Genomic DNA, 24,382 nt, shown 5'->3' on the forward strand with positions numbered 1-24,382 from the left:
GGAGCTGGGGAGCCCCTCTCGCTGTGGGTGGGTTTGCACAGGTGTAACGGCGTGGCCCTGTAAGTGGAAGAAAGGAGCCGACTGCCGTCCCCTTTGCCACAGCCAGGCTGGCTCTTTTGGGGCTAACCAGAGCCCTAAGAGCCAGAACAGCCTTATCCGGATCAGCAGCCTGAGCAGATGCAACCGAGTCCACTCAGCGGACAGCCTGGCGCGCAGCACACGGCGCTCGACGGGGAGGAGGTTCTTGCCGAGGCTGGAGAGCCGCACGTGCTGCAGGGGGTTTGCACTCAAACGAGGAGACGCAAAAAAAAAACCACCCCCAGCCAAAACATTAAAGAGCATCTTAACGACACCGTCCAGCCCATCATCAGCAGGAAGCTTGTGCTACTCCCGGACCGAATAATGAGCTGCAGCCGCACAGCCCACGGGGGAGGAGGAACCTAGGTCGCTGCAGAGAGAGCCTGACCCACCACCAGGGCTGCCCCGCTCGGGGGAAATGGCGGCTTTCGGAACAAGCGCCCGCGGGGATCACGTGAACTGTCTCGCCAGCCCTGGCGTGGCCTCCTTCCCTGACCCTGACTCAGCCCCCGCTGTGCAGCTCACTAGGGGAGTGTCTCCCGCAGCTCCCACAGGCAAGGCGAGGGGATGGTGCCGGACTGACATGCCAGCCTGCAAAATCCAAGCTCAGATGGCCCACGCCATGCCCAGCATGAAGCCTCCAGAGCGGCCTAAAACTCCACTTGGTCCCCTGTGCTCAGGGCCCATAAAATCTCAGCACCTGTGCGCCCCAGCCTGGCTCAGAGTGCAACACAACGTCCCCTCGCCAGGCTGCCGTGAACGGGGGCATCTGGGACTTGAGTCGGCAGCGTGGGTAAGGAGTCCCCTGAAGTTGGCCTGGAAGTACCAGCCCTGGGAGGCTGGGGCGTTGCATGCCATGAGCGCTGGGGTGCGGGCAGTGTTTGTGAGCTCCCATCTCACACACCCCACCTCCCTGGTGCTTACTGGCTATTTTAACGCACTGGAAAGGGGGCCGCCACGTTTTTCTTTAACCATTTCAGAGTCAGAAACAGCGACAGAATACAAAAGCCTATTTTAAAGCACCCGCTTCTCCGACACACCCAGTGCCCAAAGCAGGGGGAGCTCCGAGTCCCACCCCGTCCCGGAGGCTCAGGGAAGAGAGAGGTCTGTGCCAGCCACTGAATCCTGAACTCGGCACCTGATTCAGGATCCCAGCCTGCAATCTCTTGAGCCTCGCATTTGGTACCTTCCGACTGCATGGGCTGACCGAGGCCAGCTCCAGCTTCATGGGGGTTTTTATAACCCCTGCGGCTGGCACTTCCCAAGCACCCGACCTTTGTTAAACGGAGCCCTCCCACGTACTGGTGCTTTGGAGAAACTGAGCCTGTCAGTCAGTCATGTAAGGAGCAGGGACTGGATCCCTCAGCTCCCTCCGAACAGGCCTCTACTGGGGCTAAAGGAGATCTCCTTCAACCTCCTGTAGTAGTAGAGCCCTTATCCACTCTGTGGGCTGAACTCCTACACTTATCTGTAGCATGGAGATGCCCAGAGACCAGCCGAGAATAGGCCTGTGTCTGGCACTGTACAAACACCATAAGATACGGCTCCCGGGGGCAACCCACGCTCACTGCCAGTGGGTCAGACGCTGCCCCTGCCTTGGGTTTGCCAAGCCACTGCCTGTCTCGCACCACTATGACCTGTGGAATCACTAGAACACGAAGGTGTCAGGCCCATTCGCCCAGCGCAATCTGTCCCACTCAACCAGCAAACGGTTAACTCGGCCCCGGCTGGGAGCTGGCGGGCAGTGGGGGGGGGTCGGTTAACGAGCAGTGCGCCCCGGCACGCTAATAGACGCCAAGCGAGCACGCTCCCCCCCTCTCCGCGCCGCAAGCCAAGGGACATTTACAATCGAAACGCAGCCCATTAGGCACGAGGCGGCATGGAGAGGCTGGGGCCCACGCAGCCCGGGAGCGGCCCATCTCCATCTCAGTAATAGGATGGGAGCGCTCCGAGGAAGGCAGTGGCCGGCCGGAGCGCGGGGAGCGCTCAACCGAGAAATGCACCAGGTCGTTAGAGACCTCGCTGCTGTTCGCGAGGGAACGCGCCTGGGACGGAGGCCTCGGAAATGCCCAGAGAATGCTGATGCCGTCAGCCGCAGCAGCTGGTGCACAGCGACATGCAATGGCCAGCCAGGGCACTGCCTGCAAATCCTGCCTTGGTCTTTGGCAGGTAGGGCTCACCCTGGCTGAGCCCGTCCCGGAACAGGCTCTCTGCAGTCTTTCAGAGACGGGGGGGGGGGGGGGGGGGGGGGGGGGGGGGGGCTTCCCTTTCAGGTGCAGAGGAAGGGCTGCCCCGGTCGCCAGGAACTCAGCCAGTCACAGCAGAGGAAGGGACACTCTGAGGGCTCGTCTACACTTGAAATGCTACCGCAGTCCAACTGCCCTTCTACAGCGCCTCAGCGTCTGCGCTGCCTAACGCCGACGGGGGCTTCTCCCGTCGCTGGGGTTCATCCACCTCCCTGAGAGGCAGTGGCCAGGTTGATGGAAGAATTCTTCCGTCGGCCGAGCGCTGTCTACGCAGAGACTCGGGTCAGCTTGCTTACATCGCTCAGGGGCGTGGCTGGATCTAATTTTCTAGGCCAGCCCAGCCCTACAGGTCTGTCTCCACTACAGGCGGAGGCATAACCGCACCACGTGCGGACACACCTGAACCAGCTCCAACAAGACCAGCAGTGAAGTCACAGCCGCCTGGGTCCCAGGATATGCACCCGAGAAGCTAGCCCACCCTGCTATTGTATTAGCGTTAGCTACAGCGAGCTCGGGTCGGTAGACACGCCCGAGCAGCGGCCTCGGACCGAAGCCGGGGGCTCTGCTGGCTGGCCCCAGAGGGAGCAGAGATCAGCCTGTCTTGGCTGGGGAGCATCTGGGACGAGGCAGGAGAGCTCAGCCAACCCCAGGGGCTGCAGGAGATCCTGGCTGCAATGTGGGGGGGGGATCAATCGCAAACAGCCCCCCGCCCCCCATGCATTCCCAATCCTTTAGCCCAGCTGCACGTCATGCTACTGACATCCCTCCTCTCTCCGATCCACCCTCCCGCAGCGGGTCCTCGTCTGCACTCCTCCTGTCCTCAGACCCCTCCTCTGCTCCCTGCGTAGCTCGGGTGCCGTCTTCACCCACAGCTTCACACGCTGCCTTGACCCGGACGGCCCCAGGGTCTCTCTGGGTCCCCGGTCACCACGGAGCATCCAGCATCGCTGCTTGGCTGCCCCAGACACACGGTTCCTTCGTCCCCATCCCACTCCACCAGTGACAGCTCCACTCTCCTCTCCGGCTCCCCACGTGGGTGCTTTCAACAGCTTCCTTCCCGGCCCCATATCCAGCCACCCTCCGCATGCATCAGAAGCCAGAGGTCCCAGCGGCCCCCTGGAGCGAGAGAGCAGAGAGGCTCACTGAGCGGTGCACGCTCACCTCAGCCATCACAAGACCCATTGACCCGTCTGCCCCCGCTGCTCTCAGGGTGCAATCAAAACTTGCCCCATCCCGGCCACCTGCCCCGTCAGAATAGCAGCCATCGCACGGCCTGAGCAACCTCTGCCCGGCCACTCGGCAGGCCCAGGCCAGGAAACCTTGGGACTCCCAGCCCGGATGGGGGGTGGGGTGGGGAAAGGCGTCGTCGACATCAGGTGATGCTTATTGTAGCAATGCTAGGAGCATAGTGCAGGGCCCCCCGGGGCCAGAGGGTCAGTCACCCAGCGTGTGGCTCAAGGGGCTGAGCGAGTACGTGTGGGGAGGGCAGACGGGAAGGAAACCCCACGCCCCACCCCGAAGGAGGAGGGAGTCCTGGCACCCCGCCCTGCACAGGGCAGAGGCCCTGAACCGATCTGATGCGAGGCCGTACCTGCGCCTTCAGGCTGGCAGCATCCAGCACGGTGACGCGGTTGGCCCAGCTGGCCCACACTGTGTCGTCCAGCGTCAGCAGGGTCCGCACCGGTCCCGTCCCCACCTCCAGACGGGTGGGCTGCGCCGTGAGATCCCACAGCCCCCCTGCAGCAAGAGGAGAAAACAAAAAGGAGAGCAAAATCAGAGACCGCTCGGGACAGACCGGAAAGGTACCTCGTGCTCAGACCTCAGACCGCCACGCCCCCTCTAGGTCTTTACCATCAGGATGCTCCGACCAGACTGATCCACATCGGAAAACCAGACCGGGGCGTCTCTGGCTTGGGCGTAGCATGAGCCACATTTCAATAGACAGACCGAGTCCCGCTCTCGGACCATCCCGCCTCCCCTTCCCCAGCCCACCACCTCCCTGGGGCGCTCGCAGCAGCTGCTCCCAGGCAAAGGTAACCGCAGGAGAGGACGTGGCTACTGGCAGCTTCTTCCAGTGAGATTTAGCAGCTGAAAGCGGGCAGGATCCGCACGACGCTCTCCACAGAACCCAGGCAAGGGCTCCCCACTTACACCTGGCCCTGGCACCCCTCAGCAGAGGCGTTCCCACCAGGGGTGGGGCAGGGCTTCAGACAAGCTGGAGGCAGAGGAGGAGAGGGGTTGGACGGGAAGTCGGGTTGCCGGCTCAGTAGGGCAACAATGGTTCCTTCCCCCATGAATCAAGTATCAGCTATTGCCTCGACACCCTTAACGCTGCAGCAGGAAAACAAGCGCAGTTCCCTTCCCTGCAGCCCTGACAGGCTGCACCGTCTATTTATAACCAGGCTGCCAGGTGCAGGAGAGGGGGGCTGGCGTGGGATTGCTTGCACAGGGAAACGTGAAATACCGGGGAGCTGGTAGGGAGCATGGAGACGACGCCGGCTTTTCGTTCCAACAGCGGCTATGCCGGCGCTACCTTGCTACTCTGCCTGAACTTGGGCTGCAGCCTCTAGGGAACTCTTTAACTTCCTTTCCTCTGCCATCATCCGGGCACAGAGAGCAGGTCACGGGGAAGGCTGAACCAGCTGGCAGAACTTGGCCGGCTCACAGCCTCCTTCGCAGGGCATCTGGGCGCTGGGAACGGGCTCAGGCGCCTGCCGGGCTGTTAATTGCACAAGACCCTGTCCAATTTCCCCTCTCTTGCTCGGAGAGTTCGAGCCTGGCAGACCTTCCCGATGCCACCCAGCGATGTTTGTTAAACAAATCCAAGGAGGAAGGGGGGGGTTTCTCAGATAACAGATGGGGCAGGAGGGAGGGGGCATTGCAGAGGCTGGGCGTGGGAAGTAGGAGGGGAGTGGGTTTTTAAGACAGCGCAGCTCACACGCACGACAACGCACCTCTGCCCAGTGAGAAGCGGTTCCGTGGCACCAGCGCCGCGCGCCGGTTTATACCGGAGCTTTGAACTGCAATGGAACAAACGCGCACTGCCACACGGCTGCACGGTGGATTTGAGAGCTGTGCAGCAGCCTCCCGTGCCCTTCTGCACTTCCCCGCGCTAGGCCCGGCCTGTCATTAAGAGGAACTGAACTGCCTCGGCTCTTTCATCAGGGCATCCCGCTGCACCACTTTCCCCACAAAAGGCGCGGCGGGAATGACCTCTCCCCACCCCTCGAATTTTCTGATCGTCAGCCCCTGCTGCAAATTGACCCTCCTGGCACCTGCCTGACGTGAACCATGAAAAGATCCCTTTGCTTCCCGACTCGCAGCGCACGCGGCTCTGCAAACGGTTTAAAGAGCTGGAAAAAGCGGCAGCAACTCTTCGGGGAAACGGAGACCTTCTGGAAGCTCTAATTAAAGTGACGCACGGTTAGAGGAGAAACCAGAGACTTGAGAATGAGAGAGAGAGGCTGCTGCCAATGGCGTGCGGTGCTGCGCGGGGAACCGGGGGAGATCAGGCACGTGCTGCTTCTGGGGGTTTCTCAATGGCTGTACGTTGTGGTGCCGAGCTGGGATAGGAACGCCTCCTGCCGCAGGGCACAGGCCAGCCTCAGCCTCTAAGATCAGCAGGGACCTTCGTGATCATCTAGTCTGCACGGTGCAGGCCACAGAACCTCACCCACCCACTCGAACGGGTTCAAGAATGAATGTTTCCCAGCCGCCCACGAGTAAGTTATTCCTAGACTCCCAACTTCACGGTGTCTTGCACCTTCCTTGCCTCTGATGCTGGCCACCGTCAGAGACCGGACCCTGGGCTAGATGGCCTCCTGTCTGACCCAGCCTGGCAATTCCTAGGATTCAACCAGCTTCCATGAGTCAACATTTCTCCTGTGAGTCAGCAGGTCTATTTGAAGAAGTGTGGGTGAGTCGCTTGAGCGATGGGCATTTTGTTCTGAAGAGTTCAGCTAGGTATTTTGTTTTAAAGCCTCAAAAATGCTTGAACGCTCCCAGAAGGGGGTGGGCTACAGAGGGGATCAAGCTGTGGCTTTATCCCGAACCCACATGCTGCAGTGTCCACAGCAGGAGACCCTACCGCCTGAAGTCAAGGAGGGACTCTGCCGGCTGTGTCAATAGCAGGCTGCGATAGTTGCCGGGGTGGCCGGGAAGCAGAGGTATGGTAGCACCCACCAAGTGAGAGTTACAAACAATTGTGTTAAGTGTCATCAGCACTTGTCAAAGCAGCATTTGCGATAGTTCCCAGCTCTGGAGAGATCGGAGCTGCAGCCTCCCGACCTGAAGGGCCACAAGGACTGGGACAGAGAGCCTTGGTCTCTGAGAAGTTTGGATGCAGGATTCGACTGGGAAGTTCAGCTTCACATTCAGTTTCATAGAATCCTAGAAGATGAGGGTTGGCAGGGACCTCGGGAGGTATCTAGTCCAACCCCCTGCTCAAAGCAGGACCAACCCCGACTAAACCACCCCCGCCAGGGCTTGTCAAGTCGGGCCTTAAAAACCTCTAAGGATGGAGATTCCACCTCCCTAGGTAACCCATTCCAGTGCTTCACCACCCTCCTAGGGAAAAAGATTTTCCTAATATCCTATACCTCCCCCCCTGCAACTTGAGACCGTTGCTCCATGTTCTGTCATCTGCCACCACTGAGAACAGCCTAGCCCCATCCTCCCTGGAACCCCCTTTCACATAGTTAAAGGCTGCTATCAAATCCCCTCTCATTCTTCTCTTCTGCAGACTAAACAAGCCTAGTTCCCTCAGCCTCTCCTCATATATCATGTGCTCCAGCCCCCTAATCCTTTTCATTGCCCTCCGCTGGACTCTCTCCAATTTGTCCACATCCTTCCTGTAGTGGGGAGGGCCCCAAAACGGGACACAATACTCCAGATGTGGCCTCACCAGTGCCGAAGAGAGGGGAATAATCACTTCCCTCGATCTGCTGGCAATGCTCCTCCTAATGCAGCCCAGTCTGCTGCTGATTTGGAAGAACCATTCCCTGCGCAATGCCTGTTGAACGGGGAAGTGCTGTAAGTCTGGGGAGGACAAGCTATGTTCTTCAGACAAAAGAGAGGTTGAATCTCTGCTTTAAGCCCCAAACTGAACTCAACCCTAGGTAGGGAATCCCAAACCAGCACCTCCCCATCACTATGGCAGAGAGCCCAGGTGGGATGTTTCCAGTGCAGATGCCTCAGCACCTTTAGGACATCTTCACTAGGTAATTTTTATTCACCAAATCTCTCCCCTGTCCATGCACAGAATTTGCTTCTCTCCAACTTGTCATTGACAATAAGTCTCCACCCATAACTCAATCATAAGCATTTTCTCGCATTCGATACCTTAAAACTCTCACCGTTTTGACTGGACACAGTCTCATGGTATGGTTCATTTCCTGATTGGATAAGCTTAGCTTTTGGAGCCAGCTTCCTAGTGCAGATGCTCCTGATTGACAATCTGATAGTCACTTCTGCAAAGATTCACAGATTTTAATGCCTGCAAGGAACCACTGAGTATCCAGCATTCATAGCCAGGCCTGCACAGCATCCCATAGTACTGTAGAGCTGGAAGGGACCTTGAGAAGTCATCAAGTCCAGCCTCCTGTGCGGAGGACGGACCAAGTAAACCCAGACCATCCCTGACAGGTGTTGGTCCAACCTGTTCTTAAAAACCTCCCTTGGAAAGCTATTCCAGAGCTTAACTATCCTGATAGCTAGAAAGTTTTTCCTGCTATTTAACCTAGATCTCCCTTGCTGCAAATTAAGCCCATTACTTCTTGTCCTACCTTCAGTGGACACGGAGAACAATTGATCACCGTCCTCTTTATAACAGCCCTGAACATATTTGAAGACTTATCATCGGGTCCCCTGCTCTGTCTTCTTTTCTCAAGATAGCACAGGCCATAGAATTTCACCCTGTAATTCCTGCAGTGAAGGAAAATTTTTCCTGCTATTGAAGTGACACTACAGAGCCAATTAATTTGCAGGTTGAACTATAGACATCCAATTTGGATTTAAAGCCTTACAGTGATGAATTCACCATCCCTTGCTAAACTGTTTCAATGGCTAATTGCCCTCGCTTAAAAATCAGCATTTTATTCCCAAAATGATTTTTTTTTTTTAAACTTCAACTTCCAACCACTGGATCTTGCTATGCCTTCATCTACTAAATCAAAGGGCCTCCTAAAGCCAGATTTTTTTTTCCTGGTACCTGTAATTTGTAATCAAGTCACCCCTCAGCCCTCTCTTTGATAAAATAATGATCTTAATCTATTTAAGTCTCTCCCTCTAAGGCCTGGTTTTCAAATCTCAGATGGTTTTTGGAGCTCTGAGCCCTTTTGCAATATTCACTTAACACCAGCTGTTCCAACAAACATTCCTTCAAATGAAGCCACATAACAGACTAGTTACTTTCGGCTTAGGAATCTGCAAGAGAATTTATGGAAATATTTCTTCTTGAATTATTTACCCAGCCTTCATCAGGTGGATCACACCAAAAATCTCTGCAGAAGAACTGAAAATAGAGACTGAAAACAACCTGTTAAACCACTGGTCAATTTCCGGGTTTGGAAGACATGGTGTAGGTTGGCACAGTCCAGCTGACTTCAGCGAAGCTACCCTGATTTGTACCAGCTGGGGCTCTGACCCAGAGACTCCTTTGCTCTCCGAGAAGCAAAGTGGAAGGAACTACAAATAGCTCTTTTATGGAGGAAAAGCTTGAGACGCTGGCCTCCAGCCAAGCAAGAGGAAGGGGAGGATAAACAGATGCTTTGCTAATTTCTGCCCTTCTGGTCAAGGAGGAGGAGTGAGGGAAATAGCACAGAAAGAAACGTCGCAGCTTCCCAAAGGCATCACGCTCACCAGCTGGTCTCAGCAACACCTCCGCCCCTAGAAGCCTCGGCACAGAAAGCGATCGCTACGTCCGAGTCAGGTAACGGTGCGGGGAGGTCTCGTAACACAAACAGGACACCACACGTTTCCCGTACACCCACAGAGGAGACTCTGATGGGAACACACCAGCCGGGAGAGGAAAGGATCCCCTAATCTTCACCGGCCGCTATCAACGAGAGCATTGGGGCACCCTGGTCACTCAACCCGGACCAGTTCTGACCAGTCTGGATTTCTCAGGCTTTCCAGGCAGCCTTAATGCTCTCTCTAGCTCGGCACTTCCTAAAAACATCCCCGGGTCCCTGACACGTGCCCTGTGCAGCGCTGGCAAAGCCAGGGCCCTTTGAGGTCAACTGGAAAAGGGCCATTCCCCACCGTGCGGCACTCCACCACTGGCAGGCCTGGACCCTGGCGTGAGACTGCGGATATCTGAGGTTAGAGAGAGAACCAGAGCCCTTTGGCGAAGCCCGGGGGGACTCGTCTGAGCCGAAGCCCTTAGGAGAGCTCCTTTGAGCAGAAGAGGGCATGGAGGACTCTGCCGGGTCATGCTGCTTATACACCATCATCCTGGATTGCATGCCCTCCCACCCCCCTTTTTGGCCAGGGGCATCCATCAGAGGAAGGATACCGAAGGCTTGGGAAGGCTGGACTGCCAAGCTCCACGTTAAACCTGGAGGATGGCGATCAGCAGTGACCCATCACCTGGGATCACACTGCAGCTCAGGAATTAGCCTCCCTCACCTGCTCCTTTCGCTACGGTCCCGCCGCACACACCCTTCGCTGTTCTCTACGTTCCCTGCCTTTCCGGGCAAACGCCCACCCAAGCCAGAGCACGGCACTGCCCACGGACCAGGGGGCTGCACCCATGTGATCCTGGCCCCTTCCCGGGCACAGGTGCTCTGTTCAGTGCGTGGGAACCTGGGCCCCATGCAGACGAAGAATGACTCTGCACACTCTAATCTTCAGAGGCTCCAGCTGCAGGCTGAGGACTGGCAGAAGGCAGCACACACACAGCAGTCACTGCCTTGTGTAATGCCTTGCCAACCATATCCAGGGCACGATCCCAGGGCCTCATGGACTGCTAAACTGCCGTCACCTCTACAGGCACCCAGCCAGCCCCAGGGGTATGGAGTGACCCCCTCTGTGGGCTGGTGGTGGCGTGTGAACATTTGGCACGCAGCCTCAAACTTCTACACTTGGGCTACGGGAGTAGCTCCATTATCTACCAGCAGCAGTAGTAGACTGTTCTCCTTAAAGCGGGACAGTCCTACAGGGGGAATGTGATGCTTGATAGGTGCAATGAATGGACACAGCTCTGCGACATTCCCACTGCGCAACCCTCCCTCGGTGCTCTGCTCCCTACACTCCTAGGGCGGGGGGGGGGGGAGGTTATATGGGGTGAGTGGGTCAGTAATTCCAGAGGTCAGGAGCTGAACTTAGCCACCGAAATCCCAGCGGGAATGAAGCCTCCCTGGGCTCATCTGCCTGACACCGGGCTCACCTCTGCTGAGAGGCGGCGGCAGCTGAGTGGATCGGATTGTAACAGCAGCCCAGAGAGAAGGAGCGCATGAATAATTGAGGGTCGTATTAATCAGAAAAGCTGCAGCGGGAGCTTTATGAATCCCTCTTCTTAAAGCCTTTCTTTTGCTGAGAAAGCAGGCAGAGCACTGGGTGAAAGGGGGCACCCCAGGGGGGAGACAGTACCTTCGCAGTGAAGACAGTGCATTTCCCAGGCATCAGAGCCACCCACTATCCATCCTGTCCATCCACACCAGGCCCTGCAATCAGGACCCACAGGATTCTCACAGACACAGGGTTTTTTCCTGATGTGCCAAAGAGAAACACCCTTCCACATGCGGTGAACCAAGGCGCACTTGTGACTGGTCTCTGTGCCACAGTCACGGCACCCGGACATCCCGGCTCTCTGCACTCCAGTGACCAGAGCGCCCTGCCTAGCTGCCATGGCATAGGCAGAAACCCAGGGAGGCTCCTGGAGATTGGAACCCCGGACCCTCATCTATTCAAGCCCCTTCCACCAACGAGACAAGGCTGGGCCCTGCTTCTGGAAGTGGGGCCCATGTGAAGTGACGCGGAGCTGCTCCACACCAGCTGTTGGCTGAATGAGGGCCAAGGGCAAGGTCTGAATCCCCCACGTGGCCAGCTGTACTCGTCGAGGGTGCTCAGTACCTTGCAGGATTGGGCCCCTAGCATGGGCTCAACGGGATGGGAACCATCCGCATCCAGAGAGACCTAGTGGCACCACATTGGTGGGTGTGCGGTTTATATGGGCGGGCAGGGGCAATGGGATGGAGCCCTCGAGTTTCCTCCTTGCAGATCCTTCCCGTCCGCGGGAGACCCGATCACAGACCCCGGGTAGGGCTGACTGGCCTTGGTCCAGCGTCACTGCGCTTTTCAGGGACAAAGATTTGTCCTGCCCAGATTTCCCATGGCTTCACCAGAACGTTAAGGAGCAGTGGGAGCCAGAAAAATGAATCTGTAATAAACGAGGGCTCGTGTTTGCTGTCCCCGAAAGGCACCAGAGGGAATCTGCTCACTTGATAAAGCCAAAGAGATGATTTTGCAAAACCACCAGCCCTGAGAACTCCACACGCGTTCCAGAAAACAGCCAGACTTCAGAGAGAAGGAACCCACGCCCCCGACCTCCCCCCGCACCACGCCTGGAACCCCGGCACCTGGCCCCTGTGCCGGCCATCTCCCTGACACTGGCAACGGGTGCAGGTGAACCAGTGGTGAAAACACAAGCAGACAGCACCAAGCCACCTTCAGGGGCCAGGGTGAACAGCTGTGAACCAGAACTCCAGGGAAGTCTTCACTGGAACCCCTGCAAACCAACGCCAGAGCCCCACCACACACTCCCTGTGGGTTGGCAGGTGAGTGCCATGCTGTTCTGCTACCCCTTTAACCACAAGCCAGGGCAGATACCAAGAGCAACTGTGAGCAGAAACCAGCTAAGAAAGAACAAGCCAAGACACTCATTCCTGTCCCTCCACCCACCCCGCCATCCCAGCCACTTCACCAACCTTCAGCCCTTACGGGTAACCCCTGGCACTAGAGACAGAAGGGAAGGAGGCACATAGTGGCAGATCATTAAAGCCGTACGACACCCAGGGAGCCGGATCCCCCCCGAAAAGAAAAGCCCAACACAGGGGAGAGGCAGGGAAGAAGTGGAGACATATCAGCGCGAAGGAGAGGAGAGATCAGCAGAGACGGAGGGAGGCAATGGAGCTGAGAGCCAGGTTCCCCACCATATGTAACCAGCAGAGTGAGAGCTCTGTGCTGCAGGAACCCTGCAGATACGTGTGCGTATTTACATTCACACCCACCCTTGTCTGTCTGGGAGGTGGCTTTTTTTCTTTTTGCCTCTCCCCCTTTAATTAAAACCTATAAATGCCGTATCAAAAACTAATTTAAAAAACCAACACACTGCCAAGTGGAGTAAGAGCTCTGCACAAACACCCGTTTATAGCCCTGAACAGGTGGTGATGACACGGCCATGCCAGCTGCTTAATGCAGCGCAGGGAGAGGAGGCAAAGCAGAGGCCTCTGGACCGGAGGAGAGGGTATTCACCACCCTAACTCCATTACATACAGCATCCAGCCCAGCGGGGGGGAAAGTCATCCATAGCACAAAATCTCTGCACAACCCACCATTCAGGCATCTTCCATAGAGAGTCTATTACAGATGCCAGCATAAGTTCTTAGTCCTTCAACTCAAGGTGCAGGCGTGCATGCTCTTGGCTCTAGAGGACACGGGTTCAAGCCCTGATGACGACTGAGAATGCATAAACCACGCTCGGCCTATTCTGAGAACCTGAATGGTATTTGGGACTTTGCGCTGGCTCTCAGCAGAGGAGTGAATTTCACCCGGGAGTTCCCTCCATCTAGGCATGTACATTATCAGTCTCAGTGTGGTTACCGCTGCCTGGCTGGATTCAATTTATTTTGGTAAATGAACATTCCTGGAGAAATGAGAAATTGGCAAAGGCAAAAGGGATCCCGAGAGATGTCACTTTTTCCATATGTGGGCAACGCTTGCATAGCCTGACAGACCATTGGATTGACTGGATCTGACCAAACGCCCCTTGTCCATCTAGAACTTAGCACCAGGAAGTTTAAAAGTCATTTGGAGACAACTGGTGTCTTCTATGCCAGAGAGAAGTGACGACCAAATCAACAGGAAATTAGTCTACAATTCTCAAAGGGGGTTCTATTTCTGCAGCTGTTACGAACCCTGAATTCCAGCGATTACATTCTGAACAGCCAGTTAGCGTCTATATCTATATATCTGCAACGGCGGGAAATAAAGTTTTAAAAACCACGTGGAAATCATCTTGGATCAACTTTCCCTACGTGGCCCAGGGAAGGTTCGGACAAGTCTGACCTTCTGTAGGGTCAGTTAAGTATTTTTCTCCTTGTGACGGCCCCCTCGGACAATCCAATCACCCAGCACACTTCCCATGTAATCAGGCCACAATTCCTGTGTGTGAACAGCCAAGAGACTGACACAACTGACTGAAAACTGCAGACCAGTAAATCCAGTCAGGACCCTGGATATATTGTTAACTATTGTTGTCTATGGAACACTTTCATATCACATCCTCTCTCTCTGGTACGCCTCTGGCCTTCATTACTGCAGTATCAAAGTGCCTCACAATCGTAGACACGTATATCCTTCCAACACCCCTGTGAGGTATGGCAGTGCTATTATTCCTGTTTTAGATATGGAGAAATGATGCACAGAGAGGTTAAGTGACTTGCCCAAGGTCATAGGGGAAGTCTGTGGCAGAGCAGGGAATTGAAATCCAGGACTGCCGCATCGTAGGGGCTAACCTGTGCCACTGAGCCATCCTTCCCTTTGGAACATGCCGTGTTACTCTCCAGTCCACTAGTCCGCATCCGCACACGGAAGCTGTAAAGATCCAATTCCACCCCTCCCAGGTAGCACTGGGCATGTTACACCCAGGCTCCAGGCCAGATTTGCAGGCAATGCTCCAGTGCCACAAACAGCAAAGGGTTAACTAGAGACCCTGCTCCAGCCAGGGCAAAGGTGAGAGGAACACACTGGACCCGGGAGAAGGTGGGAGGCCATTCCTGTCTCCCCCGACCTCATTCTGGATCTGTGGGGAAGGCAAGTCAAAAGCAGAGCGCCCGTCGCCCCAGGCTCACCGTTGTTTCTGGCATAAGCAGCTATGGTTCCATCCTGCAGTCCGGCAAACAGGTAGTCGGGGCTGTGCTGCAGGCAGAGGACAGGCTGCAGTCCAGGGCTTTTGCAGGTCAGCAAGCACTGAGTGCCCGTGTCAACGCTGCCGTACACCAGAATGCTGGACAGGAGGGGGAAGGAGAGAAGTAATGATGGTGAGCACCTGGAGCAAGAGCACATTGACTGCGGTGGATTTCCACGCACAGAGGGTTAGCAGGAGCAGGCCCGACCAAGCCGCCTGCATGAAGCAGGGTCTGAAGGCTGATTTCTCATGTTTCTGTTCCACCCATTCTGCTCCTGGACAGAGGAAGGTCCGGCATAGCTCCCCCATGCACACGATTTAACCTGGGAGCTGCATTCCCTGTGGGATGGAGGTGGCGGGGCAGGGAGAGGTCACAGCCAGGAAGGAAGCGCTGGCTCCAGCAGACAGCTCCCTCTGAACATGGAGCTCTTGGACTGGGTCCCTCCAGGCTGCTGCTGAAAGCATGACTGGCGCCTAAAATGCCAAACTCAAACCTCCGCCCTAGGGACAAGTGGGTGCCATCAGGTTTGGCTCACCGGTGGGCAGGAACGGAGCAAAGAGACAGCGGTGGGCAAATCAGTACACACAATGCCAGGATTTCCAGAGAAACAAAGCTACGCCTGGGAAAACCGGGAGTGCCCAGAGCATGACAACGCCGTCTTTGCAAGCGCCTCTCTGGTGCAGGAGGTCTGCTGCTGCAAACAGTCGGCTCCTAAAGGAGACTGTTCTTACCCGCACGGGCAGAGGAGTCAGAATCCCTCCGGCATCAAGTGGAGACAAGACCACAAGGTGCAGGAACGGATACGGGGGATAGACCGGGGGGAAGAGGGGAGTAATCTACTTCATCTGGTTTGCAGATACTGTCCAGAGCCTGGCCTCTGCCTTCCGTTGTCCAGGCTGGAGGAGGCAGGAAGAATTTGGGGGAAAAGGAACAGCCTTAAAAATCAGAGACCCTTTCCAGGAAGAGCTGAGAAGCTCACCACACAGCCCCGTCTGTTGGTCCAGGCGTGGTAGCCACAGCAGCGGCAGGGGAGGGAGACGTAAGAATTGAGATTTGTGGGGGGGAGACGCTGGGTGTCTTCCAAATTCTCCTGGGATGCGGGGGAGGAGGAGGAAAGCCCAGGGGCAGAACAACGGACGGGGCAGCTAGCTGGATGACTGCAGCCCGCCAGCCGCCAGCTCTTAGTACTGGCGGCAGTAGGCTGCTGGCGTTTAACGCACAGCATGGCGGCCGGGCGGTCACGGTGGCCGACTGATGGAGGTGCCAGGGGGACACCGGCCTCCATGGAGGAGACAGCGAGGCTAGGACACCACTAGGAGGAGAAAGCACCTCTGAAAGCCCAAGCCCACAGCTCACCTGCCGTCCTGCAGCCCCAGGCAGATGGCGGGATGCGGAGCGGGGGGCTGGTCGGCTGCCGCTCTCGGATCCTCCGCTGTCCCCTGCTCTTGCTCCCCCTCGCCCTTCTCGGGAATGTATTCCATGCAGAGCACCTGGGAGGCCACGGGGAAGGACTTCACCGTGCGGGGCACCGAGCGGTTGAGCGAGAAGATCTCAACTTGGCCTCCTGCCCCTTCCTGGCCTCCCCCGACCTGGGGGGATACAGAGAGCCGCACAGAGGGGGCTTTTAACGTCTGCCCCTGCAGGCTGGAATATCCCCTGCACCTCTGACACCTTCATCACCACTGCAAACAACACGGTGCCCCGTTTTCTCCCCAGCATTGCCACTGGGTGAAGATTGGGATGGACAAGCTACTTGGGCCATCCCATGGCAGCTCCTCCCACGCGTCACAGGTTACTGGGCTTGATGCAGACTCGCTGGGTCAGGCTTTCTTGCCTGGGGCTATGGGGGTCTGACTGGCTGAGCAGAACGGCCCTGCCTGGCCTGCGAGCTGCACAGGACCTCCCAAAAGGAGCATTGGAGGGCGGAGGCCTCTGCCCCATGCCGCAGAGGCACCAGGCAGCACCCCGGGGGTTAATTACTGCCATTACTTTGGGAAGCTTAAACACAGCCCTGCTTTAACATGGGATTTCCAGGGGAGAACCACCACCCCAGGACCAGGGATCCCTGGGGATTTTGCATTTCACTGCCCACCTCCTTCTGTTTGATGCAGGCAAATGGCACCAATGGCGCACTGGCCTGGACTGACCAGGATGATGAATTTAGTTGAATCCCTTACAAAGCATCTGTCCTCTTCACACCCCTGCCCATCACCGTGGTACCTGAGCACCCCCAGCCTGAACTAATTCGGGCCTCCTGGGGCAAGCCCCACCTGGGATTAGCGGGAGGCTGCAGCCTTCGACTCTCAGGAGCTGCCCCCCACACAGGCCAGCTCAGCTCGTACTCACCCACAGATACCCCTGCGGTAGGGAGGTGCTGACGGCGGAGAAGCCCAGCAGCGAGGACTGGACAGGACTGTGCACCACAGCTCCAAGCTAGAAGAGAGACAGGGACACGCTGCCATCAATCGATGCCCGCACACTGTTTGGCTGGGACGTGTTCTATGGGCATGAAGGCAAATGCAAGAGCCAGCCAACGGACCAGAAATGCTCTCCTCCCGCTGGCCCTTCCACCACCCTTCTGCATGCACCCCAATGTACGGCGCGGTGGAATTGGATCAGCTGCTCTCTGAACCACAGCAGCACACGGCACGATGACGAGAGTCATCAAGGTAGAGAAAGGGCCCTCTGGACTCCCCCAGCCCTCCTGGCAGAGCGATCTACGGTTTGCAGACAAGCCTGGACATTTCACTTGCCAGCGGAGTCACTAAACGCTCGATTCCTCCCCTCCAGCTCTGGGCACGGGGGATTTTGAAGCTCCATTTTTAGAGGCACCATTTTGAAGTCCGGTTTTCCCAAGCCAGCCTCTAGACGGGCGTATGGGATATTTACAGAGATCTCAGTTCAGTGGAAGTCTTCCTGGGGCGGGGGAGAGGAGAGGGCGAACAGCCACTCTCCAGCACGCATGCGAGATCTCAAAACCTGCCTCTGACCCTCGCAACCCGGCTTCAGTTTGGAATCCGATGCCATCCGGAGTTAAGATCCCACGCCTCTGGAAATGAGTACGTTCGCTCCCGTAGGAGGTAGAGAAGGAGCTCTATTAGGAGATGGGGCAACAGACACACCGGCAGGCCCAGGACAGGTTTTTCAGCAGCACCAAAGTGACTCGGGATCAGAGCTTAGGATCAATCACATGGGCTTCTTTGAAAGTCTCACCCAAAGGGATTTGTGCTCAAGGTCATGCAGCAAGCTGGTGGCTGAGCCAGGAACGGAGCCAGGCGCCCTGTCTGCAGGTCCCATTATGGAACCAAGTGAGCCTCCTACAGTTACAGCCGAACTTTGGAGCTTTTTCCAACCACAGAGCAACATATCTTGGGGGTGGGAGGGAGACACAAATGCAGATAGATCCGCCTCAGAGGCAGAGTATCAAATGAACTCCTGGGGCACAAACCAGACAAGATCGGTTTGGCTCCCAGTTCCCTGCTCTGACCACTAGGCTATTTTGCCTTTGCAAAACCCACAAACAGTCTCGGAGGGAGTGGGGGGATTTAGACCCAAGCCCTCTTTTACATCTGTATTCCGTCAGCAGCTCTCGAAGCAAACAGACTCCAATTACTAAGACAAACGTGGGACTTTTCCAGCTTCCTCTGCCACAAAGTCAGTCTGGGACCTGTGCACACGCCCGCAGACAGACACGTATCTTTTCTCCTTCTTACCCTGACAGAGAGGGGCTCAGAGCCGCTGACACGCAAGTCAGACCACGGCCCAGCTTGCACTCCCATGGCTCTACACTCAACCCTTGGTTTTGGCAGCAAAAAAAGGCAGCAGAGGAGACACACCCAGGGCACATTCAGGGGAGCAAGATGGGTCTGTTTAGACATGCCTGATCATAAACGAGCTTCGGGTGTGGGCAAGTCGGAACATCCATCTCTTGCAGGGCTAAATCTGCAGATACGAAGTGGTGCGCAGGGCTCCCCATGCAACATCCAGCCCAGCAAAGGCAGGCTATGGCAGCACCATGGGCCCGGCAAGGAGGGCAGAGGCTAACCTCGCCCAAAGAGTCGGTGGTGTTGGCCGGTGAGGGATTTGCTGACTGGGTGCAGTCCCGCAGGAGCCTCGGCCAGCACAGCTCCTATGAGCCCAGCACACTGACTGCCCTGCACCCAGCAAACCCGTGAGGGAGGGCAGCAGTGGGAAGCCCATCCGCCCTCCCCCAGGCCTGAAATCCCACCTCCCCAGGCGAAGCAGGTGGGCAACGCCACCATTGGCGATGGAGAGCAGCTCCTAGAGCGGATTCCTCTGCTGGTGGGGGGGAGCTCTCACCTGTGGGGCGTGTGGGCCAGGTTTGCCCCTCGGCTGGCCCATCCCTGGGCACTGAACTGTCTCCCCCATTTCCCCCACTTGCTGTTTCCACTGGGCACATGGATGAAGTGGGGCAGACACCACGACCCGCTCCAGATGCTGGGACAGGGCTCACCTATCCCGAGGCTCCCAAGAAGCCAAGAGCCGGACACGGATGACATGCAGCAGGACGTGGAAAGGGAGTAGGAGGCTGCTCAATGCCCAGCCCACAACAGATCGATGCACTGGCCAGAGCAGAGACCGACGGATGGTCTCGGCCAAACTGGCCACTCGGCACATCCATCCAGCACTTGCTCAGAGCTCCAGGCAAGTAACTCAACTCCAGGCTAGGGCTGGACGTACTCCCGGAGGTTTCATCACACGACAACCTTTAATTAAAGGCTCATCTTTCATTCCTGGAGACTCCAGGACAATCCTGGAGCACTGGCAACCCTACCGCTCTTCAAGGGCGCACGTCCCACGGGCTCCCCCATCTCCCATTGCTACAGCCCAGGCTGATGGCATTTAGCTCTTTAACGAGCACCCCAATTAGCCTCTCACGGAGGCTTTTCCAGCCTTGTTTTCGTTTTAACTAACTGACGGACATGATTTATTCATTCGACGGCACTGGGACCCGGCCCATCTGTTCGGAAGGCGCTGGAGAGGTCGCTCTTGTCGACGGAGCAGGGAGGGGCTGTATAGTGCTGGATCAGGTGGTGAACGGGGGGAGGGGGTGGCAGGAGAGCGGGGATGGGAGAGAATAAAACGGACGGGAAAAGGTGGAGAAGTCCAAGCCTTAGCCGGCGGTCGCCACCCTAACAAACCCCTCAGCGCAGGGATTTGACGGATACCTGGGCGCACCCAGCCCAGGCGCAGATTCGCTGGGATCGGCCCCACTCCAGCGTAGGAACCCTTTGCAAGAGGTTTGCTGCAGTGGAACCAAACCTGCTTCACAAGCCTTTTCCCCTTAGCTTCAATATCCCCCGTCCTCAAACCTTCCACTGTGCGGAAGCCCATCGAGGATTTGGGCACAGCCAGCTGGGATCCTTTCCATTTCCTCCTGCAACCCCACAGGGGAGAGAGTGAGTACAGAGAGCCCCCCCGGACACATCCTCCCCGCCTCCTTCCTCCAAGCACAGTCACAGAGCCCGGGACTCATCTCGATACTGGCGCACACAGTCCCAGGTAAAGCCCAGCCTGGATCGAGGCCACCACCCATTGGGGACCAACCCTGATCTGCCTGGCAAAGGAGCTGGAGCAGATCTGTGCGCTGATTCGCCATGCCCTGCCGGAGCCCACTCCTGGGGAGGTCACACAGCGACAGCAAGGGGCAGAACCAGAGGACTTAGTCTGAATTCGGTGAGGATCTGGAAAGTTTAAGGCTTGGTGGAGAGAGACTGGCAGGTCCTCAGCTCCTGGGAGCCCAGCAAGATTCGGGCAGTAAGTGTTTGAAGTCAGAGGACACCACGGAAGCGCCACCGACTCCACGGGGACAGGAGGGAAGGACGTTACCAAGCAAAGGAACTTTGTAGATGAACAACAAGAGAAGGGGAGTGTTGTACTCGTCCTGCTGGTGTCCTTATTAGCATTTTAAACAACAACCGTGCAGCCTCAAAGAGCAGAATCCATGGCAGGGCCGAGAAGAAAGCCGAGCGCCTGCAACGCGCACGCAGCCCTGCTCTCCCCGGAGAGAGACATGCCGCCGTTTGGTCTAATTAGCCAAAACGGCGGCGAGGGCTCCAGAAGGAACGAGTTCCTCTGCTGACGAACAGTCCCACTGGAGCCGGCCAGGGGAGGGGGAAGGGAGCCGGCAGCTCGACAACATCACATCTGTTGCTGTCGGTCACTGGGTGAAACCCCAGCGTTCAGGAGTCCTAATTCATCTGCTGACGGAGCGCTGATTGGGTGGCGTCTGTAATGAACGGCAACGGGGAAGCTGGGGTGGGAGGAGAGAGGCTGGGGGGCTTATACAGGCCACGTCCTTTGAAACAGAAGCAAGAGGAGATAGGCAGGTACCTGAATAGCCAGGCTTAGCTGACACCTGTTAGCCATGACGCACCATGAGACAGCGCTGGCAGCTGGATAGAGACTCGGAGCTGGTCTGGGGGTGGAGTGGGGCTGGAAGCCTCCCCATCTCCTGTGGGGGCTGGCCTCGGCCCCACCACACGCCCCCTCCTGTACATTCCTCCATGCTGTCCTGCAGGGGTGTGCTCCACAGTTTGAGACCCGCTGGTTTAGACCCAACAAAAACTGCGCTTTAGACTGGATAATCCTTGTGGCCCCTTCGAACCCCATGGTTCTACGGCAGAACTCCTGGGTTCTACTCTTGCCACTGCGACTCCATGCCTCAGTTTCCCCATGAGGATGGGACTCACCTACCTCAGCGGGCTACTGGGAGGATTAATTGACCTTAAAATGCTTTTGACGATCTAGGATAAGGGGCCTTTATCCCTCTAAGTACTTCAGGGTGGTAGACCAGGATGAGGCAGCATCCAAAAAGCCAAATCGGCTGGGATGCGCCCACGCGTGCCGCCTTCGAGGGGGACATTTCCTGATGTGGCTGGGGGTGGAGTGGGCAGAAGCCACAGGAAATCCACATCTCCCACAGCCTACCAGCCTCCCACGTAAAGGAGAGTCCACCCCTCCCTGTCTCCCCAGGACCTTGCCAGATTCACGCCCTGCATCCGAGGCTCCAGGGACGCAGGGCTCTGCATGCAGGGAGCAGCCAGCTTTGTCCAGTCAATTACCCCAGGCAGCCGGCCGTGGGACATCAGCACCACATCCACGCGGAGAGGAAGGAACCGGCTGAGGCATTAGCAGGACTTAGTCATTCATCACTCACAGGAGCAGTGCAGCCTCACAACAACGTCTGCAACACTGAGCCTGGCTGACAGCTCACGGGGCTCACAGCTGATCAAGGCAAAGCAACCCCGGGGGTGTCTCCACTCCAGCGGCCCAGCACACCAGCAGTTACGCTGCCCCAACACCATAGCGTAGATGCTTCCTACAATCGACGGAAGGCGTTCTCCAGCCACTGTAGGTAATCCCCATCCCGAACAGCTGTAGCTACGTTGACAGAGTTCTTCAGCCAATCCTTAATCCCCGCGCCTCCCTGATTACTGTGCATGAGAACGAACAGGCACTTTCACCGGCTTGTTTCCTGAAGTGCTGCAGCTACCATCTGAATGTGGGTCGTTTGTAGCGTCCTGCTATGGGATCCCCACGGTGTCCCCTGTCTCAGGCAAACTTGGCTGCCTTTTATCTTGGTAGTGCCGAGAGGCTCTGACTGAAACGAAGGTCCCATTGTGCTAGGTGCTGTACACACACCTACTGGGAGATCATCCTTGCCCCAAGGATATCACAGTCAAAAAAGACGAGCCAGACAGAAATGAAGTGCTGGTTTCCCCGTGCTGGGAACTGAGCACAGAGAGATTAAGCCAGGATCTCCTGAGTGCCAGTCCAGTGCATTCTGCACGCATCTTAACTCACAAAGGGACTGCCACCATCCAGGCATTCCTGGAACTTGAGAGGCTGCCGGGCTTGTAGCACACCATACCAAGGTTGTACCATTTCCGTCAGCTCTCTGGGGCAGTGACCAGCTTTTTGTTCTGTTTGTACAGCACCTAGCACAGTGGGGTCCCTGGTTTGAGCAAGCTGACCATGATACCCAGAGCAGGCTGTCCTGTGACACTTGGTACTGCATCGATGCTGGGTCTAGAATTTCCACTGGTCCGCAGACCACTTTCATTTCCGCCCCTGAGCCACCATCCTGCCTTCTGCTGACTTCTAGCCATAAAAGCCACACAAGGACTCGCCCAGACTGCTCCACCAGGGACCTTTCCCGCAGGAGGGGCATCCAATCCGATAATCCTCCAAGACCAAGAATCCCTCCATCTTCACCCGTTAGCGCTTTAAGGCCTCCCAAAGTTACACGAAAACCCATAGTTTCCTACTTAGCAGCACTGACTGGGGAATCTGTCCCCGTGTCCCTTACGAGCTGTGTTACACGAGCAAAGAGAGGCACCAAAGACAGGGAGCCGGGGTGGCGCATTCACCAGGAGCAGCCTAGGGGCCCACCCCCCATCTGCTGTCCCCGGCCTCCCATGTAACTTGGAAGGGGTGAAGCCAGGGGCTCTTACCTGTAGGTCGAGAGCCTTGGAGGAGAAGGCAGGCATGCGGCAGGCCAGGATGGGACACCAGAAGGGAGCTTTGCTTTTCTTGTCTTCGTCGGGACACAGCCATCCGGGCTGGTTCTCCTCCCCTGTGGCAAGCGGAGCAGGCAAGGGGGGTTAATAGCTTTGCAGGTCCACATATAGAAAGTTCCCTCCCATCCAGCACTCCCTGAATGGCTCCAAACATGCGGAGCGCAGGGGATCAGAGCCCCAGCTGTCTGTACGCCCTAGAAAGGGTCTTTGGCCTTTCCCAGGGAAAGAGACAGGTTTGAAACCCTGCTTCTTAGAGAAAATATGTCCCCATTATGCAAGGAACTAGAAACAGGTCCCAAACCACACCACTGGGAGCTGGGAGTTAATGTGCTCCCTGCCCTCCAGGTTGGGGTGTTCAGAGTCTGCTGAAGTACTTAACACGGCCTCCAGCACCAGAACACCTCACAAAGCAACGTGTTGATCCTTACAATGCCCCTCTGCAGGCTTCAGCCCCATTTCCATTTCATCTCAGGAGCTAAGGCTCAGTTGATCGAGTGACATGACCAAGTAGTAGATCCGGGACGAGAACCCAGATCTCCTAAGTTCCAGTCCCATGACTGAACCACAAGAGCATCGCTGCTCCTCGGCCAAGGTTTTGGGACAGCCCATTTACCGACAGGAATAGAGATCAACAGCTGCGATATTATAACCGAGGACCCCAAATTTCAAGGGTGCTGGTCTAAGATCCTGTATAGCAAAGGACACACTAGAAGCCATGAGCTAACATCACCCCTCTCTCATGACACGGCGTCTCTGCTTTTATTTCCTACTCTTCTCCAACCAGCCTCTTCTGTCCCCTCCCCAGTTTGGTTTCAGCAGCGAGCCGGGGTGGGGACAAAGGTCATATTTGCAAGATCCTCATACACGGCTCAGAACTAGCCTGGGGAATGCAGGGCTCCAGGGAGAGTCTCACCATTGAGTCCAGCAGCTACTTGCACAGCGACCGGCGCCCTGAATGTATTTTAGTCGGTCGTTTTCTAGACATCCAGGGCAAGGGCAGCTGGGCAAGGTGCACGCACAGGAACGGAACCTGCCTTTGCCCAACCCAACAACGGGTTGTAGGTGCACCCGCACCCCCTACGCACCAGCCCTATGTCTAGCGAGCACGGCTAAATAGCAGTGAGGATGCGGGGACACTGACTGTACAAGCCCATGCACATCCCCGGGCATGTGCTCACATTGCTAGCCCGCGCTGTGGTCCGGGCCACCCCATCTGTGCTGCTATTTTTAGCCACGCCCGCTAGATTAAAGCTAGCTCGTCATGGCTACCCAGCCTGCAGTCCCACCTCCGTACAGCCCAGACATAGCCTCGGGTGCTGCTGTGATGACGCCGCAGGCAGCCAGCATTAACCGCAAGACCCCTGCCGGACACACAGCCTGTGTGTGC

The 24,382-nt window shown here is 56.7% G+C and overlaps 1 protein-coding gene across 8 annotated transcripts in view; it reads right to left on the reverse strand.

Annotated features, from left to right (window-relative positions):
• Positions 1–24,382, reverse strand: part of ARHGEF10L (Rho guanine nucleotide exchange factor 10 like) — a 125,021-nt gene that overhangs the window by 22,656 nt on the left and 77,983 nt on the right. For all 8 annotated transcript variants that reach the window (XM_067567555.1, XM_067567554.1, XM_067567557.1 and 5 more), the window contains 5 exons: positions 22,930–23,051; positions 16,799–16,885; positions 15,809–16,041; positions 14,396–14,550; positions 3,916–4,061 (listed from right to left, as the gene is read on the reverse strand). In XM_067567555.1, coding sequence (XP_067423656.1) covers positions 3,916–4,061; positions 14,396–14,550; positions 15,809–16,041; positions 16,799–16,885; positions 22,930–23,051 — 743 coding nt within the window. The remainder of the gene's footprint in view (positions 1–3,915; positions 4,062–14,395; positions 14,551–15,808; positions 16,042–16,798; positions 16,886–22,929; positions 23,052–24,382) is intronic.

This window comes from Emydura macquarii, unplaced genomic scaffold (genome assembly GCF_026122565.2).
Source record: "Emydura macquarii macquarii isolate MOO-44397 ecotype Brisbane River unplaced genomic scaffold, CSIRO-AGI_Emac_v2 contig_2768, whole genome shotgun sequence".
Classification (NCBI taxonomy): Eukaryota; Metazoa; Chordata; order Testudines; family Chelidae; genus Emydura; species Emydura macquarii.